This window comes from Diospyros lotus, chromosome 14 (genome assembly GCF_014633365.1).
Source record: "Diospyros lotus cultivar Yz01 chromosome 14, ASM1463336v1, whole genome shotgun sequence".
In the NCBI taxonomy this organism is placed as follows: domain Eukaryota; kingdom Viridiplantae; phylum Streptophyta; class Magnoliopsida; order Ericales; family Ebenaceae; genus Diospyros; species Diospyros lotus.
Window position 1 is genome coordinate 25,431,189 of NC_068351.1, and position 20,599 is coordinate 25,451,787.

General features: G+C 37.7%; 1 protein-coding gene across 3 annotated transcripts in view; it reads left to right on the top strand.

The window, feature by feature from the left end:
• LOC127789861 (uncharacterized) overlaps nucleotides 1-20,599 on the top strand; it is an 89,197-nt gene that overhangs the window by 37,121 nt on the left and 31,477 nt on the right. For 2 of the 3 annotated variants that reach the window (XM_052318909.1, XM_052318907.1), the window contains exons 3-4: nucleotides 2,863-3,550; nucleotides 11,919-12,285. In XM_052318909.1, the coding sequence (XP_052174869.1) occupies nucleotides 2,863-3,550; nucleotides 11,919-12,285 (1,055 nt within the window). The remainder of the gene's footprint in view (nucleotides 1-2,862; nucleotides 3,551-11,918; nucleotides 12,286-20,599) is intronic. The other variant, XM_052318908.1, reaches the window with a different exon arrangement.

Genomic DNA, 20,599 nt, shown 5'->3' on the forward strand with positions numbered 1-20,599 from the left:
GCGGAGACGAGGGGGCCGACGGCGGGAGTTTAGGGAGTGTGAGAGAGAGAGGGAGAGAGAGCAGGGGGGATTCGGGGGAAGAAGAGTGAGAGAGATAGAGAGCGAGCGAGTGGGGGGAAGAAGAGTGAGAGAGAAAGGGGGGGAGTTTAGGGAATTAGGGTTTTCAGTGGAAGGGATTCGCTGATTTGGGAATAAGGAAATGGGGGGGGGGGATTTGGTTTTTATTTTTATTTTTTGAATTATTTATTTATTAAATATAAATAATATTATTAATTATTTGATTAAAATTTATTAAAATAATTTATAATTATGATAATTAATAAAATAATAATCTAAAATATGATTTGTCACAACTTTACTCATTTTTTGAATTTTGCAAGAAATTTTTTTATGAATGGTAGAAAAAATATACATTTTGTGACAAAATTTAATCTATCACGATAATTTTGTCATAATATGCTAAAATTCTTATAATGCTCTTAGTTTATAAACCCATTTTGTAAAGTTTAGAACTCTTAATATGGTTTTTTTTCTAATCTTTATACATTTAGTTATTTTTTTAGTTATCATTTATAGATGTAATTGAGTTGATTGTTATAAACTAATTAAAAAATAAATTTAATTATTATAAACTTTTTTTATTAAATTCAAATTGGATTTGACCATAGTGCTAATATCTCATAATTGTTGATTGGAGATCAAATTTAGAGAAATGACATAACATCAACTAATAATTGCCCAAATGAATTTAGTGACTCTTTAATTGAAAAACCCAATAATTTATTAGAAATTCTAATAAAATATATATGTATATTAGATTTATTTAAAAAAATAACATAGTTAAATTTTAAAACTATTTGCTATTTAAATTTATAACTTAAGAGTGAAATTATCTAACAATTTATATCTATGACTTGATTATGCAAATGTTTTTTAAGAGTTGATCCATGTACTACTATAAAGTCATTATCAATCTTACACATTCATATATGCTACTAAAAGGGAAAAAATTTAATTATTAATTCTAAAGTATTATAAATAACTCTTAATCAAATGTTTATCTCATAGTGCAAGAGATTAATAGTTTGAATATTGTCATCCATCATCTTCCTCAATTCTCTCTCTCTATATATATATCATTTTATAAATTTTATAACCTTGAGATTCAAAAACTTAAAAATTTACATATTAGTCTACTAATTATAAATATTAAATTATAATCATAAATTTTTTAAATACATAATAGTTTTTTTTTAATATTATAATTGTTTTTAATTTATTTTTGTAAATTAGTCTTAAACGTGTCATTTCGTGTATAATCGTGTTAACGTGTTCAGATCAACCCTTAGCCCTTTTAATTAAACGTGTCATTTCGTATATAATCGTGTTAACGTGTTCAGATCAATCTACTAATCCTTTTAATTAAACGTGTCATTTCGTATATAATCGTGTTAAACGTGTTCGGGTCAACCCGTTAACCCGTTTAGTTAAACGTGTCATTACGTGTCTAAACAGGTTAGGCGGGTCAACCCGCATAAGACACGAAAATAACCCCGTCATAAACGGGTTGACCCGTTTATGACCCGAACTCGATTAGCCCTAACCCTAAGTCGCTTAACTTCGTGTCGTGTCGTGTAAAAAGTTGCCAGCTCTATAGTTCCTTTGTAAGATTAACATTCATTGTTTCTGATTCTCTGAATAAGACAATCTGCTTGAGGCATTATTTTCTCTCTGTTACTTGTTACGTTTACAACCTATTCTAGGGTTTCTACAAGCGCTAGAATCGAAGATGTCTCTTGTTCTCCATGGACTTCAATGCTGCCTAAGGATTTGAGGCCTTAATTCCCCGATCACCGCCAAGGGAACTGCTTCCACAAATGTGTCGTCACTGGCCATCGGACTGGGCGAGCTTGCCTGCTTTGATACCAACTGAGACAGCATAGGAAGCAATTTAGACCAGTTTCAGGTTGAAACTAAATACGGAATCAAATTTAAGAGAAAAAATATGATTTTATTTTAAAGCTACTTTCTAAAGTAGAAAACTGAAATTCTAATTGAAGTAGAAAACTAAATCCTAACTGCATTAGGTAATCCTAATTGCAGTAGGAAAACTGAAAGGCATCCTAATTGCAGCAGGAAATCAAAAGGCTCATCTGGCTTTTTTCGGACTCTTTTGGGCTGGATCTTCCACGTCATTCGGCCACACGGCCGACAAAACAAGGCCAGCACAAGGAAGCTTGCACCCTCATTTTGTCTAACCTCACCCAATCTATTGACCAGTTTTGTTTGCATATTCACCTTGAGTGCTAAATCCATTGATCAGTGATCACTACTATAATTCTAAAGTAACTTATTTGTAAATAAATATTGACCTAGCCAAAAAAAAAAAAAAAAAGAGAGAATATATATATTCCATGTAAAGATTTATGAAAACCATTAGTAAATCTTACTATGACTAATATATTTCATGAAGTGAATACTTTTTGCTTGTGTGGAATTGATGAGTTTGTGATGACAATACGAAGTTTACAGGCTCCCAAGTCCCTAATCATTGTTGTCCTACATAAAGGTTTTAACCATACTTAAGTGTCATGATTGGTAAGTCAAAATGAACACAAAAAAGAATTGAGTCCTACAATATCTGGGTTTTTTTTTGCAAGTAATAGATTGTAAGAAGACAGTTGTTATAATGTGTCTTTACTCAAAGTGTACCAGTGTATTAGCCTTAAATGTCTACGAAGACATTTGATTATTTTTGCAAATCACCTTGCCAAATATATTATATCCCCGTTCCAAAGAAAACAAGAGAAAATAACTCTGTAGTTTCTGAATATTCTTACATTTTAACTTTGCATCTTGTAGGGCCAGAAGATATCCGATTAAAGTGGAGAGCAAGATCTCAATTTTGTACAAAGGAAGTAAAACTGTTTACCTATATCTTGAGACATCCTGGGAGAAGGAGTCATGGTGTAAAGCCCTTCGTCTTGCATCCTGTAATGACAAAGACAAACTGAAGTGGTTTTCAAAGTTGGATGTAGAATTCCAGAGTTACCTGGCAACCTTGAATACAGGATATCCTTCATTTATAAAGCCCGGTATGGGTTTCAATGCTGCTCCTTTAGATCGATCTATTAAGCTTGATGGTTCTTCATCAAAGGTTCGCCATTTTCTGAAAAGACTTGCAAAGAAGATGCCTAAGAGCGGTCCAGAAATTAAGACTAACTGGAACTTGTCATCAATCCGTGAAGAGAGGAAACTCCCTGAGAAATGCCATTCATTCCAAGATGCAGTTTTGCCCCGTGGTATTATAAAGTCTGCTTCTACAGGAAAGGCACCTAACTTCTCTCTGGAGGAGAAGATGGTTCCTCCTCCATCAATTTTTGCGCACTCAGCTAGCGGAACCAACATGTCTGTGTTCTCTGATGCAGATTCTGATGACAAGATTGTTGGTGATGAGGGAACACTATGCTGGAATTTGTTAATTTCTCGTTTGTTTTTTGATGTCAAAAGCAGTATGGAGATGAAAAAAATTATGCAAGCAAGGTTTCAGGTTTGCAATGCTGCATTAATTTCTATTGTAGATTTAAGTTGTATCTTTATTAAGGCAACTTCACATTTGTCTATTGGATAGGTGGAGCCTGCTTTAACTTTCTGACTTGCCCAATGGTCACTGAATCACTTTAAGCATGCTGAACTTTTTTGATCAAAACTTGACAGGTAGATCCTTATTATGAGGTGACATACATGGATCCAGACAGTGATACGGATAAAGATGTGGAATTTGTCATGAACCTGGGGTTTTGATAGGATGATGGAAGAATTCGAGGGAAATAGAATAGGAGGTAAGTGGGAAAATCAGAAGGAATGAGGGGAGATATTCAGACAGGACAGCAAAAGAGGGAGAGATTAGAGAGAAATCAGAGGGAGATTGAGTGAGAATTGATGAGAGAGAAATCAGAGATTCTATTATCATTCAACTGTGACTAATTCTCTAGGTTACAGCCTATTTATAGGCTTTCTAGTAAAGGTAAAAATCAGCAAAGCAACAAAGTACAACCACTAACTACCACTAATTAATACATATAATACTTAATTACTATTATATCCTTGGGGATCCTTGGGGTCTTGACAATTCCCCCTCCTAGAGAGAGTTCTAGTCCCCAAGAACTTACAATGACTAGCAACTATTCTTCATCCAATTCCTGTCTTCTCTATCAGATTTATCTTTCTTTCTTTCTCCTTCTAGGCTGATTCCTCTACACTCTTATGTTCCTTCTCTTGTTGTCAATGGGCTCAAGAGTCAAACTTAGTTTATCCACTTGCACCAAATCTGTTGCATCATCAGTTACCATGATATCTATAATATCTCATAGATGCTACAATTGAGAAGTGTAGACGCACTTCAAGTATTCAAACAAAAACTTTCCAAAAGCAACAGTGCTATGCCTTGTTGCAACATCAAATTCAACCATCCACTTATTCCTTATTGGAATTGAAGGTAGTTCCAATTGACCTGTCATACCTCCAACCCTATCATCACCAGTAATAGAAAGAAATTCAAACTTCTCTATTGGCTAAAACTTGATTTGACGCTATAACTGACCAACTAGAATACAAACAATCAAAGCAACAAAGGTCTTGTTCCCAACAGCAAAACTTTTAACTTCTTTTTCCTCCTCTGCAGCTCTATCCGACGGATCCTCAAATACTAGCGTTGCATTGTTATCAGGTATTGAAGGAGTACCTATTCCTTCAACTAGAGGTTCACCTTCAACATTTACAGACTCTAGCGCCTTTAAAGCATATTTTTCTTCCTATTTACCGTCATCTACCTTTGGCTCATTTTCAACAAATTTCTCCTCCAAGGATGTAACATTGACGTTTCTGACAACTGTAATTCCTTTCTTTTCACCCTAAATTTTCTAATCTAGAGTAAGTAATTCTTTAACTTCTTTCAGATCAGAGGTCTTAGGTAAGATTCCAGCAGGAGTTGCTGGAATTTGTTCTACAGTGGATCTTGAATAAAGATCCACTGGTATACTGACCTGATTCTTCTTAGAAAACATCATCAAAAATTCATCAAACTTCCTTCATAGGGCATCCAATTTTCTGTGAACTTTGTCCAAAGAGTTCTCCAACTTCCAATCTAGTGTCTCATGATTCCGGTTGATTGCCTCATGATTTTTGCTACGTCTAACTGAAACTGTAACATTCTTCTACTGCAGCTGAGACATGAATTGTTTCATGCGTGTGCTGTCAACCATGGCAGAAATCTCATGAGCAGGAGAAGTCAAAGGCCAAGGAACTGCTTAACAACCTCTTATGACTAAATCGGTCCTGTTACTGCCTACAAAAATCGCTTTCCAAGAACTACCTCTGAATTGATTCTACTCCAATCGAACCTAAATCTAATTTTCAGTAAACCTAATCTGCCTTGTTTGAAATTGCTTCTAGGAATTACTTAGATCTAACCTCAACAATCTTGAATCCATTTGTCACAATCAAAATTGAGAAAGTGGTAGCTTGAGAGTTGCCTCTAACTCGGCTCCCTGAATTGCCTCCTGCGATGCTTCGCAGTTAAAGAATCAATTACTTTGCTCGGTTATGATGTCGGATCAGAATTACTGTACCGCCTCTTGTTGATTTCCATAAGAAACTCAAGAGAAAGAGAAAAGGAAGGCTACCTTATCGTGTGTAAAGAGCATTCAAAGCTAATCTCAATCTTTTGTTTTTAGAAATCTCTAAATTCAATTTAGGATACTTTCTTAATTTCAGTTTAGGATACTTTCCTAAGTTGTGTTGTTGTAATCTTTCCTAAGTTGTAATTAGTTGGTTAGTGTGTTAGAAATCTTTACTAACCCTTGAGTGGGTTAGTGTGTTAGTTAATTAGTTGGTTAATAATTGAATGGTTGTAAACAACCTATAAATAGGCTGTAGGTTAGAGAAGAAGGACTATGGATGAATTGAATGAACATTCTGTCTTCCCTCTCTTTTCTCTCTCTCTTTGTCCCAACCATTGCCTTCTCTTCTCAATTTCCCCTTCTTTCTGTTCTGTTTCCTTCCTCTATTCTGTCATTTCTTCTTCCAAAGTCCCATTCTAAACCCTAGTTGATGCAGCAGATAGCGAGTGTGTAAAGAAACACACGAAAGAAACCCTTGAAAACAAGCTTTAATGGCCAAAGCTTGGTTTTCAAAGAGGCGTAAAACTGAACCTTTTTTGCTGGAAAGAAACTTGAATAGGCTATTGTAATTGAATTGATAAAAAGTTGATTACAAATCCTAGTTTCTAAGCATATATATATAGTATTCGGCTAATTCATCTAATACTTGTAAATAAAATCCAACTAGAATTCTAATAGAAGTAAAACCCTAACAAAACATAAAATAAAATTAACATCCTAAAACATTTGAAGTATTAAAATCCGAAAAACTCATGAAGTTTTGGCCCTATGGAATCCCCCCCCCCCCGGCTGGATTGTTTCGTTTCTATTTGGGCCGTTCAAGATTGCCCAGTTTAGGTCGGGTCGGCCTTGGTCTGGGTCTTCAAACAGGAACAATGACCGCATCATTAGTAAATCCTAGGGTCGTGACACCTACTTTATTCAAAAATTTAGATACTAGCACTCTATATTGTGATGTATGTGAGATATCAAAACATCATTGAGTGTCTTATTCTATTAGTAATAAACTATCTTCTCATCCTTTTACATTGATTCCTTCTGATGTTTGGGGGCCATCTAGAGTTCCCAATTGTTTTGGGGCTAGAAGGTTCATATCTTTCATAGATGATTGTACTAGAATGATTTGGGTATATCTTTTAAAGGAAAAGGCTGATATTAGTACTATTTTGCCTCATTTTCACAAGATGATCCTAACTCAATTTGGCTCTCCTATTCGGAAATTTTGTACTGATAATGCAAGGGATTATTTCAATCAGCACTTGCATCAATTTTTTCAGCAAGCAAGGATTGTCCATGAATCTTTTTGCATTAACACTCTTCAACAGAATGGAGTGGTCGAAAAGAAGATGAGACATCTTCTAAATATCACTAGAACCCTTCTCCACCATCATCATGTCCCTAAACATTTTTGCAGAGAGGTAGTTCTCACAGTAGCCTACCTAATCCACAGAGTTCCCTCTAAACTCCTAGGTCATCAGAGTCATTTTCAGAGTCTATCACCCTACTTTCCTGACATCAATCTACATAACTCTCTTCCTCTCAAAGTCTTTGGTTGTGTAGCCTTTGTTCACATTCCTAAACAAAACAAAGACAAACTTGATCTTAGGGCCCTTAGGTGTATCTTTCTTGGCTATTCTCCTACTCAAAAAGGTTACAAATGTTGGTAATTTGTAACATTTGTTGGTAGCCATTGTTTTTTTGGTTGGTCTGGGGTATGCCTTGGCCTTGGTTTGTAGCCGATTCGGTGTTGTTTTTTTTTTTTTTTGTTCTATGAATCTCTCACTTACAGAAAAAAAAAAAAAAAAAAGGGTTACAAATGTTTTACCATTTTTTGGCTCAAGGATGTTACAAATTCTGTGTCTAAGGATGTTACATTTGTTGAATCTCAACCATTTTTTTGGCTCTTCTCACCTTGGTCCCTAGGGGGAGAATCAGCAGATTGGTGATTAAGGATGTGTTCTTCCTAGCTTGGACTTAGTTCCTAGTGAGACAGAACCAGAAGAAACCACTAAGCCAAACTCACTTGCTCACTCTCATATTTCCAGTGAATAGGACTCACCTAACCAAGCAGGTAAGCCTGAGTTCCCATCCCTGGTTAGGTTTAAAGGCTCTCCCTATGTGTTTAAAAGAAGAACTTAGCCTATTCTACATTTTCAGCATGGATCAACATCATATTCCAATCTAGGTATTAAAGTCACTCATCCCTCAATTTCTTCTAATCCTAACCCTAATGATTTGGATATCCCTATTGCTATTAGATTCCAGTCTAGGTACTGAAGTCACTCATCCCTCAATTTCTTCTAATCCTAACCCTAATGATTTGGATATCCCTATTGCTATCAGAAAAGGGGCACCCAACACCCATTAGCTAACTATATCTCCTATCACAAACTTTCCCAAAAGCATAAAAACTTCTTGACTTCACTAGACACCATTGTCATCCCTAAAACGGTTGATGAGGCTTTAAAAGATCAGAATTGGAAACAAGCTATGCAGGAGGAGATGAGAGCATTGGAGAAAAATGAAACTTGGGATATGGTGCCTAGACCAAAGGGGGTGGTTCTGATGGGCTGTAGGTGGATTTTTAACCTGAAGTATAATGTAGATGGGTCATTAGAAAGATACAAGGCTCGGCTAGTTGCTAAAGGCTACACTTTAACTTATGGAATTGACTACTTAGAGACTTTTGCTCTAGTGGCAAAAATGGCAACTGAGGATTCTTTTATTTCTAGTAACCTACTATGGATGGAAGTTACAACAACTAGATGTGAAGAATGCATTTCTTCATGGTGATTTAGAAGAGGAGGTGTTTATGGAACCATTGCTAGGTTTCAATAAGGGAAATTCAGAAAAAGTATGCAAGCTCAAAAAGGAACTCTATGGCCTCAAGTAGTTATCGAGAGCCTAGTTTGATAGGTTCTCCAAGGCTATGAGGCACATGGGATATCACCAAAGTAGGAGAGACCATACTCTATTTATTAAGCACTCACTAAATGAAAAGGTGACAACCTTGTTAGTTTATGTTAGGGATACAGAGAGAATATATGTATGCGAAACTTACAAAGTAGTAATCCACGATACAAGAATATTAGTTCTAACCTTCTACAGTTCAAGAAACGTAAACTACAATATTTAACTTCAGACCACAACAACTTGGAATACAAATATAAATAGCAATAGAAACTTCTAAATAGCAACAATAGGCAAACAATAGTAGATGTTACCAGACTGAACAACAAAGTAGAGAAGACGGTGGAACAACAACGCTCGTAGCTGGCAAGGAAATAGGAACAAACTTTTGGAACATGGAGGAGGCAGGAACAGAAGCAGGTCGAGTTGCGCTTTGCGCTGTCCTGAAGACAGTCAAGCAGACTATGACGACTGTTTCAGCAGGATGAAATGACCTCTCCGATGAACGGCAGCCACGAACAACCGGAGCTAGCAGAACTCAAGACGGGCTTGCTCTTAGTGATGGAAAACTCGAGAAAAACAAGCTCTTCCAAAGCTCAAAGAAGAAAACAAGTCTTAAAACTCAAAGAAAATCAAGTCTCTTAAAAGCTCAAAGAAGCTTAGGGAAATATATATAGGCTACCAAGTAAAGATGAACTTGGAGAAAAAGTCACCAAGCTTCTAGAGGAAGGAAAGCAAAGCTTGGAAGGAAAGTCACCAAGCTTCTAGAGGAAGGAAAACAAAGCTTGGAAGGAAAGCCACACACACACACACACACTCACTTCCAACAGTTTATGTGGATGACATAATTGTCACAGGCAATTATATTGAAGAACAAAGGGTCTTGAAGGATAATCTAGCTCAAAATTTTGAGATCAAAGACCTTGGACCACTCAAATATTTTTTGGGAATAGAAGTAGTCTACTCTAAAGCATGTATTTTTCTATCCCAACGCAAGTATATTTTGGATTTACTTTGGAAACAGGTTTGCTAAGAGGAAAAGGAGCTTGGACTCCTGTGGAACTTAACACTAAATTGGGAGGAGATACTAGCAGTCCACTAGTGGACAAAGGGAGGTATCAGAGGTTGGTGGGTCGGTTGATCTACATATCACATACCAGGTCGGACATTGCCTATGTAGTTAGCTTGGTAAGTCAATTTATGCACAGCCCAACCGAGAATCATATATAGGTTGCAAGAAGGATATTGTGTTATCTAAAAACAACACCAAGCAAGGGGATTTTGTTCAGGTCAGGTAATGCTTTGGACATTCAAGGCTACATAGATGCAGATTATGACAAATCCTTAGTTGATAGAAGGTCCACCACCGGGTACTGTGTATTTTTAGGTGGAAACCTTGTCTCTTGGCGAAGTAAGAAGCAGAGTATTGTGGCAAGGTTGAGTGCTAAAACAGAATTCAGGGCCATGACACTTGGTTTATGTGAGTTGTTATGGCTAAGAATTGTTCTAGAGGATCTGAAAATTACTTCTAATGGTCCAATCAGATTATTTTTTGATAATCAATCAGCCATTAGTATTACTCATAATCCTATGTAGCATGACAGCACAAAGTGCATAGAAATTGACCAGCATTTTATAAAGGAGAAGCTGGAGACAGGTTTGATCCATATACCCTATGTTCCATTCGAGAAACAAGTGGCTGATCTACTAACAAAGGGGCTGCCTACTAGAAGATTTGAAGAATTGGTATGTAAGCTGGGAATGATTGATATTCATTCACTAGTTTGAGGGGGAGTGTTGATTCCCTTAGAGACTCAAGAGAAAGAGAAAAGGAAGGCTGCCTTGTCGCGTGTGAAGAGTACTGGAAGCTAATCCCAATATTTTGTTTTTAGAAATCTCTAAATTTAGTTTAGGGTACTTTCTTAATTTCAGTTTAGGATACTTTCCTAAGTTGTGTTGTTGTAATCTTTCCTAAGTTGTAAATACTCAACCCTATAACTAGGGCTGTATCATTATGGGATTAATGAATGAATTATTCCATTCTCACACCTTTATATCCATAATTTTCATTACTTGATTGGCTATGTTGAGCTTTCCTAAGAATCGACTCTCTTGTCGCAACTTCCTGCTTCGACTTCAAACTCAACCTAAATCAGCGTCAGAAATTAACAGCTGAGAATCGTCAGAGTTAATAGCTAAAATTGCAGGAATCACAGCCAAGGACCATTGGCTCTGATACCAATTTGTCATGAACCTGGAGTTTACTTAGGGTTTTGATAGGAAGATGGAAGAATTTGAGGGAAATAGAACAAGAAGTAAAGGGGAAAATCAGAAGGAATGAGGGAGACATTAGAAGAATAGGGGGAGATATTCAGACAAAATAGCAAAAGAGGGAGAGATTAGGGAGAAATCTGAGGGAGATCGAGTGAGAATTGATGAGAGAGTAATCGGAGATTTTGTTTATCATTCAATTGTGATTAATTGTCTGTGTTACAGCCTATTTATAGGCATTCTAGGTAAAGGTACAAATCAGCAAAGCAACAAAGTACAACCACTAACTACCACTAACTAATACATGCAATATACAATTACTATTATATCCTTGGGGATCCTTGGGGTCTTGACAGCATTTTGATAAAATTTTTAATTTTGATTTTAGAGATTAGATTTATATTAGGATTTGTCTTGTTCTCTTTCCATTTTTATTAGCTCATTATAGTTATGATAGGATTTGGATTCATAATTATGTTATAGTTTGGGTTAGATTTTGCCCATAAATAAGGCACCTGAGGTATTCTTTTATTCATGCTTTTATTGAATCCAATTGGTATGGATCTCCTCTCTATCTATTTTCTTTCTTCCCCGTTTCTCTCTTTTCTTTGCTTCTTCTTCTTCAATATCTCTACAAATCTCTACTGTTCTGTATCAGGCTGCACGTACAGTTGATTTTCTTGTGTATCTGTTTTTGGTCCCTCTTTGTTTTTTCCTGCTGCCACATATATTTGATGCTTTCAGACATGTAGGTAAATTCAACTCTATAACCAATTAACATTTATGCAATGTTGTCACCTTTTCAGTAGAGGAAACATGATGAATGGATTGAAATCATAACAGGCTCAGTCACATAGAAATTAGACCATGATTATAGAGGATTTGACATGTTAAAACTAGGTCGAGTATGTACTCTTCAGTTAGGCTAGTTTGTAGTTAGACAAGCTACATATTGGAGGGATGTATCTTATGATTCATTGGATGCATTATCTGGCTATGTAACTTTTTTGGTATGCATGCATGATCCTGAAACATGATTTCTCTTTTGTGCTATAGAGAACACTGTCCAATATGAGGACTCCCAGCTATATAGGCGATGTCACCTGTACTGGCATAGACCTTGGAGATCTCCCTCCATATATTAATGGTATGAGGGTTCTTCCCTCAGACATGAATGAGGTATGGTCCTTTGAAATTGATGTTCAATATGCTGGAGGTGTGGTGTTAGATATTGAAACAAGGCTTGAAGTTCGTGAACTAGATCGTGAAGAAGGTTTAATGGAAACAAATTTCAATCCAATTTCTGAGGCAGAGGTTCCATCAGATCTTCTAGAAGACTTTGAGAACTTTGAAAAGCAATTGGGTTTTTCTGATGGCACAGTTGATAGAACAGAGCAAAAGGATGAAGCATGTCCAAAAATAGGTAAGCAGCAGAATCTTCTTGTTGGGGTCTTTTATGTGAATCTGAACATGCAGTTGAAAACACAACTTTTGTATGTTAATTTTTTCAGTTTGTGACACAGTAGTTCTGGTTTCTGAATATGTTTATTCAGTAGTCAATGCTACCCAATGATTTCACCTTGGAATTAAATGACAACATATGGAGACAAGAAACACAATGAACAGTGATCTAGGGAAATATGTGCATTAATAGGGAGGAATTGATTCTGGTATAGAGTGCACCGATTCTATTGCCCAAACTATTGCCACAACTTTGATCTTCTAAGTGCCGTGTTTTATCCATGTTCTTGTCACATGATCTGAAAATATTATATTGCCACTATCACATGTTGCAATCCAAGTTTTTGTACATTACTACATCTTTTTCATAATTGATGCAAATACTCCATATTACATCTTGCTTGGGTGAACCTATACCATGCAATCACTTCCACTTCCTGATAGTGTCCGAAAACATCCCAGTTTGAGTTAGTCTTGTGCCATACCCCTGCCTAAAAGGCTAAAAAACACAATCAAATTAAAGCAAGAAATGCGTGAGCAGGACATGAAGAAGTGTTTCATGAGATGATTAAATTGAAGCAATAACCTTTGTGATCACTAAGCTTTGCATGAGCATGCTGTTTCAAGAGCCAAACGAAGGTGACTAATTTTTTTGCTATTAGGACATGCACATTCCTAAAGCAACTTGCTGTGCATACCAAAACTCAAGAACTTCAGTCTTATGTATTGTGGTAAAAGAGAGGAAAGGCTTTGTGAGGAAGAGAGTTCTTTGTAATCTTTGTGTGTGCAGTGTACTCATGTGATAGAGGATAGAGATTTTGTAAACTGTTTTCACCGGATTTCTAGTGGAATTGCTCTCGAACTTGGGGCTGGATGTAGGGCTGTTTTTGCAGCCTGAACCAGGATATATTGCATGCCTCTTGTGTTGGTTTGGTATCTTTTCATTCTTTTCTTTGTTAAATTTTGTTCTTGTATTAATAGTTGTATATTTTCTGTTGTTGGTTTGATTTTGGGTGAGGAGTTGAGAGAATTGGCAGTAAGAATTGTTGATTGAGTTATCAAAAGTGCTCCTAATCTTAACTTTAAAAGGAAGAACTCTTATTCCTTTCCACGTTTTGTAAACTCACAGTCGTCCCACATAACCCTTTTGTCTACATGCCAACTGCAAGACCTCTTTGTCAACTCTCCCTCTCAACTCATATCTTTGGCTCCAACTTTTTTCTAATTGTTAAAGTCAAAAAGGAATGATAGGCAGCCCATAAAATTTTGCTACCAAAGATGTAAGAAACAAGGGTAGAATGGGGATACTGAAATGGGAAAAGGCCAATTGGTGCATGTGCAAACAACAAATTCAATTAAGGGGTAGAATGGGAAGAGCGAACAAGTGGGGTGGGGTGGGGGGGGGGGGGGGCATGTGCAGGCAATAGATTCCATAGAGGAAGGGTGGGGGGTGCTAACAATCTATAAATAGGGAAGCAAATAGAGTAGAAGGGGGGAATATTTTGGTGAAAATTGAGGGATAGCGTGGACCTCTCGGAAGTCCATTTTTTTGCCCTTTTTTGTAATTCTTCAGTCTTGTAATTTCCTTATATTCTCACTAATTCAAGTTAGACTACCATCAGTAGTCTACCATTTGGTATTAGAGCAGAAAATTGATCCCCATGGTAAACCTCACTGAACGAGTAGGAGACTTGGAGGGGCGGTTGGACGGATTGCACAATGGGCTGGACTCGCTAAACTCGAAGATGCAGCGGATGCAGAGCTTGGAGAAGAATATGGCGATTATGATGGAGTAATTCAGCTTCATGCTATTGAAATGGGAGGAACAAGAAAAGGAGAGGAAGTGCAAGGGAATGATGGAGTAGCCCATGCCAGAATCCACTTTGAATTCTGGGATTTTCCATGGTGTTGAAAGCAGAAGCAGAGAAAAAGGGGAGGTGGGTGACGGATGGAAATTGGAGGTCGGAAGTCCGTAATAGAAGATTGGGGATGCTGATCTTCAATGGAGACAACCCGAATGAGTGGCTTTTTCGGGCAGAAAGGTATTTTGAAGTGAATTAGTTGACAAAGACGAAGGAGCTCAAGACAATAGCGCTATGTTTCGAAGGAGGAGCCTTGGCTTGGTATCAATGGGAGCAACGGAGAAGGGGACTTTGGAGTTGAAGATCCTTACGTAACTGATTATGATCTTTGCAAAAGTGATCAATGGAGGAGAAACTCTTGGCCCTCAGGCAAGACGACTCTGCGCGTGAATATTGCCTCCTCTTCGAGACGTTGGCGGGCCCGGTGGGAGAAGTTTCAAAGGCTGGAGGGCCTCTTTGTTAACGGGTTGAAGCCGGAAATCAAGGAAGAAGTTAGGGTGTTACAGTTGGTGGGTCTAACTCAAATCATGGAGACAACCTAGCGACTTGAAGACAAGAATCACATATGCCAAGCCCAAGCTAGACTTGGACCAAGCAGAGGTAAAAATGTCCCTAATTTGAATTGCTCAACAACCCGCATACCCTTTGCTCCAATCACGAACCCCATCACCAAGTCTGCCACTCCTTACAGACCAAGGCCTCTGGCCACTAGAGGAGTAGTTGTTCCTTCAAAAGGTTGAACGAAGTCGAATTGAAAGCCAAGAGAGAAAAGGGGTTGTGCTTTCTATGTGATGAGAAGTATTCCATTAGGCATCGGTGCAAAAATAAGGAGCTACAAGTTATGGTGATTTATGACGAAGAGGTGGGGGAAAAGGAGGAGCCCAAAAGAAGTCATGAATGGGAAGCTCTGAAGGCTAATGGAGAGGTGATTGAGCTGTCAATGAATTCAGTGGTGGGAACCCCACCCCAAACTATGAAAGTGCAAGGGTGAATTGCTGGCCAGGAGGTTGTGGTTCTCATAGATAGTGGGGCAACTCATAATTTTGTGGTTGCTAAGTTGGTACAAAAATTAGGGTTGCCAAGGTCAGAGACTGTTGACTACAGGGTGATTATGGGAACGAGGCTGGCTATGCATGGCGCCGGAGTATGTAAAGGGGTGCTTCTTTCTCTTTAGAACCTAGATATAATCGAGGATTTTCTTCCCTTGGAGCTGGGTAGCTCAGATGTCATCTTGGGGATGAAATGGTTAGCGACGTTGGGTGCAAGTAGATTGGAAGTCCTTAACTATGAAATTCCATGTAGGGGGGGGGGGGGGGGTGCAAGGGGATCTGAGTTTAAGCAAAACCCTTGTCACCTTAAAAGCAATGATGAAAGCGTTCAATGGCAGTGGAGAGGGTGTGCTTCTTGAACTTGGGGTGGGGGGTGCAAGGGGATCTGAGTTTAAGCAAAACCCTTGTCACCTTAAAAGCAATGATGAAAGCGTTCAATGGCAGTGGAGAGGGTGTGCTTCTTGAACTTGGGAGTTTGTTGGCAGAATTCGAGCTAAAATCCGCAATACCAGATGGTATCCAGTAGGTGCTATTCAAATTTTGTGGTGTTTTTGACGAATTAGGCAGGCTGCCTCTGAAAAGAGAACGAGACCATGCCATCAACTTGCAGCTGAGTCCAGCTCCAGTAAGTGTAAGGCCCTATCGCTACCCCTATATATAGAAAAATGAAATTGAGAAATTAGTGTAGGAAATGCTTGTTGCCGAAATTATCAAACCTTGTACGAGTCCTTTTTCCAGCCCTATTTTGTTGGTTAAGAAAGATGGGGGATGGAGATTTTGTGTAGGCTATTGAGCCTTGAATAAGATAACGGTACCTGACAAATTTCCCATCCTAGTGATCGATGAATTGTTAGATGAGCTTCATGAGGCCACTGTGTTTTCAAAGTTGGATTTGAAGGCCAGATACCATCAGATTCAAGTTAAGGAAGACGATGTGTTGAAGATTGCATTTCATACCCATAAGGGGCACTACGAGTTCTTGGTCATGCCCTTCGGGCTGACCAATGCCCTGGCGACCTTCTAGTCCCTAATGAATGATATTTTCAAAGGTCAGTTGAGGCAATTCGTGTTGGTTTTTTCCGATGATATTTTGGTGTTTAGCAATGACATGGAGGAATATGAACAGCATTTGTGGTGGGTCTTGAGAGCGTTGGCTAAAAACTGACTTTATGCAAACAACAAAAAAATGCCAGTTTGGACAACAAGACGTAAGAAACAAGGGCAGAATGGTGATATTGAAATGGGAGAAGGCCACTTGGTGCAAACAACAAATTCAATTAAGGGGGTAGAATAGGAAGAGCGAACAAGTTGGGGGGGGGGGGTGCTGGCAACAAATTTCGTTGAGGAAGGTTGGGGGTGCTAACAACATAAATAGGGAAGCAAATAGAGTAGAAGGGGGAATATTTTTGTGAAAATTGAGGGAGAGCGTGGACCTCTCGAAAGTCCATTTTTTTGCCATTTTTGTAATTCTCCAGCCTTGTAATTTTCTCCTATTCTCAGTAATTCAAGGTAGACTACCCATCAGTAGTCTACCAAGGACCTCCTCAAAATGGGTCGGGCTGGGCAGGAGGTACATTGAATGGCCTATCGTTTTTGGTAATCTTCCCTAGGAAGGGTTAGCTTTATCATCACCACGAGGTCCATAAAAAAATTCTTAATTTTGTCCAACTGAAGTTGTCAGATGGCACTCCGCCTTGGTGTCACTGATCCCTCCTTAAATGCTAGGAGTCATTGGAGTATCGGATGTTGTAGAAAAATACTTGATGTTAACAAATTAGAGTGATAAATTATAGTTATAAAATAGGTTGGATGACAAGAAGGTATTCCCTAGTCATAGACAAATAATAAGCAACCCTCTGGGGGTTTATAGTTTTCACAACAGAGCATAAACACTGGAATGTCTTTAGAGATGTCGAATGGGCTGGGCAGCCTGCTGGAGGCCTGGCCGGCCTGATTTTGGGTCATAGTTGGCATGTTCGCCAACTTAGGCATGCCTAGCCCAAGGATGTTTGGCCTGTGGCACGGCATGGGCCTTTCAATTGCTGGTTGCAGCATTTACATGCAAGCAGCAATTGATTTTGAAATGCTGCTCACTGAAATGCTGCAGCATATACTATTTTATACTTATATATATTATGCATGTATGTATTATTATAATAAATTTGAATATATTATTAATGTCATATGAAATTCAAATTTGAATTTGATAACTTATCATATGAATTTAATGATTTTCATTAATATGAATTTCTAATTCAATATCATATATAAATTTCAACCATTAATTAAGTATATTTTACTAAAGACATTATGTAATTTGGTATTGATAGAGAGAGAGAGAGAGAGAGGGAAAAACTCAGATCTCTAAACTATATTCAGTTTGGTTCAAGTATATATACAGCACACAAGCTGTCTTCAACATACAAGCTAACTATCTCTATTATGTACAATACTAGCTGCATTCATGACGCTCCCCTTCAAGCAGGCACATACATGTCATGTTTGCCTAGTTTGGTACAAATATAGTTAATTCTTAGACCTCGAAGTGCCTTAGTGAACAGGTCAGCCAGATGGTCATTAGTACCGGTAATCTCACCACAAACGGTTTTCCACGTACAAAATAATAGTCTATTTTCAATATGTTTGGTCCTCTCATGAAAATCTATGTTAGAGGCAATATGAAAAGTGACCTGATTGTCACACATGAGCTGCGTAGACCCTGAATCTTCAAACTGCAGCTCCTTAAGAAGCTGTTTAATCCATACCAACTCAAATGTAGCTAGTGCCATAGCTCGATATTCTGCCTCTGCACTAGATCCAATCACAACAGTTGTTTCTTACTCTTCCAAGAAATCAAATTGCCTCCAATCATTACACAATAACCTGAAGTAAAACAAATGTCAAAAGAATTACCAGCCCAATCAACATCAGCATAACCTTACCATCAGGAACCCCAATCCTAACTATGGTTTTCTTCGGAGATAGAATTGAAAGAGAGCGAGAAGTAGAGACAAATGAGGGAGAAGCAGACAGAATAATAGGGGGAAGCAGAGATGGGAGAAATAGACAGAAAGTAGGGAGACAGTTGGAGAGAAAGAGAAAAACTAGAATTCTAATAATTCTGATATGATGATCACGACATGTGGGTTATAGCTTTATATATAAAGCTATCCAACAGTTCTTATAGAGCAGTTACCACTACTCCACTATAAATAACTGTTCCTAAATCACTCTATAACTGAAAATAAAATAAATAAATAACTCGTTTTGCAAAATAAAAAATCTATTGCAAAAATAAATTAATCAGCCGATTTGGGTTGTGACATTCCCTCCCCATTAAAAGATTTCTTGTCCCCAAGAAATCCCAGTAACTGGCCTCTCTTTCTTCATCCAATCCTTACAGCGTCTTTCTCTTCTTCTACTATCTCGTCATCCACTTCAATTCCTTCATAAAGTTCTTGCATATTAAGAGAAAGGGGCTGACACTCATTAGTATCCATTACTGTCGAGTTGAGACACTCTAGACAGAACTTCAGACCATCCTCTCAGGCAGCATATCTTGTTTCCCTTGGCTCCATTCGCTCACAGCTACAGCAACGAGGAGTCCCATTATATTCATGAAAAAGACAGTACTTTTGGACCCAAAAAGGATGCACTCTATATTCAATTAACCCAGCAGCATTGTTGGTAAATGCTTGCAGACATCACATTTTGGGTAATAGAACTCAGTAAGACCTATGCGAAGGATAATTCCCACACATAGAGAACTCATAATCGCAAATTGGTTGATTGCAGGCATGGCATCTGAAACATTTTGGATGCCAAACTGCACCCATGCGATCCAGGAATATTCCATGGTCAATCTCAGTGTTACAGCCATCACATATCTGAACCCTATTGAATTCAAGCTTTCTTGTATAGCTTTGGCAGGTTGTTCATCTTCTTTCAATTGGGACTTATTATCTTCTAGAATGTGTTCAGCCTTCTCCTTCCACAGAAAGTCCTCTGGCAAGTTGAATTGCAGAGTTCTATGAATCACTCCATTTCTTGGCAGGAGTGGAACTGATCTTTCTTTAGAAAGAAAATCAGAAGGAAGGCTTACTTGATGCAATTTCGAAAACATCAGCATAAATTCATCTAACCTCCTATGAATTCTGTCCACATAGGTCTCCAATTTTCTGTCCAATGCGCTGATCACCTCCAAATTGTGTCATTTAGGTATTGTCCGCCATAGTTTCAAAATTTGTAGATGCAGGTTGCAATCCTGGAACTGACCACTCTTATATCAATTGTCAGGAACCTAGTCCTAACTTATGGTTTTCGTCGAAGATAAAATTGAGAAAGAGGGAGAAATAGAAAGAAATGAGGGAGAAACGGACAGAATAATAGGGGAAAGCAGAGAAATGAGGTAGAAATAGACAAAAAATAGGGAGAGAATTGGAGAGAAAGAGATAAACTGGAATTCTAATAATTCTGATATGATGATCTCGACATGTGGGTTATAGTTTTATATATAAAGCTATCCAACAGTTTTTGCACAGCAGTTACCATTAATCCATTACAAATAACTGCTCTTACCACTGCTCTACTACAAATTAGTGCTCCTAAAAATCACTCTATAACCGAAAATAAAATGAATAACTAACTACTCATGCAAAATAAAATAATCTACTGCAAAAATAAATTAATCAGCTAATTCGGGTTGTGACACTTACAAGGGATCTCATAATAAAATAGAAAAATATATTTATTAAACTGTTGACTGCTAACTCACTTTAAAATTCTAAGTTGTTAGGGAGTGGAGTAATTTTTTTATAATTATTATTTATTACTCTTAGCATACCCCATTACACGTGACTTAATTTTACTGCATAACTAATCAAACAAATGTAATATATATTGGATTGATGCTGATTTCAGAAAGTTCCTCTGACAGTGCCTTAATGATTTTTCACCCATTTTTGAAGGATAATACCTTTCTACACTGAAAATAAGTTCTCCTGATGACAACCTATGCATGATATTTATACTGTGCACCGGAGTGCTTGGTAGTACACCATACGAGTTTGGAGCATATATTCATAATTTTGTTTTTATCAATTTAGTTATTACACAATGTTTGATTTTGACAGAACAAGTTTAAATTGCATAATGAATTACTTAAGTGTGTTGCTAGTGGTAGCTGATATGTATTGTACTTCTGTCGAGTCATGACAGTTAGAGTGAGTTATGCATCTCTACTGGTTGTAGAGCATGCTTATAGCATGTTTCAAAAATTTCTGGATGAGTACTTATGTCAAAAAACAAAAAAAAGGAACTGCTGATAAATGCTGCAATGTTTCCAACATAATCTATTTGTTTGCAG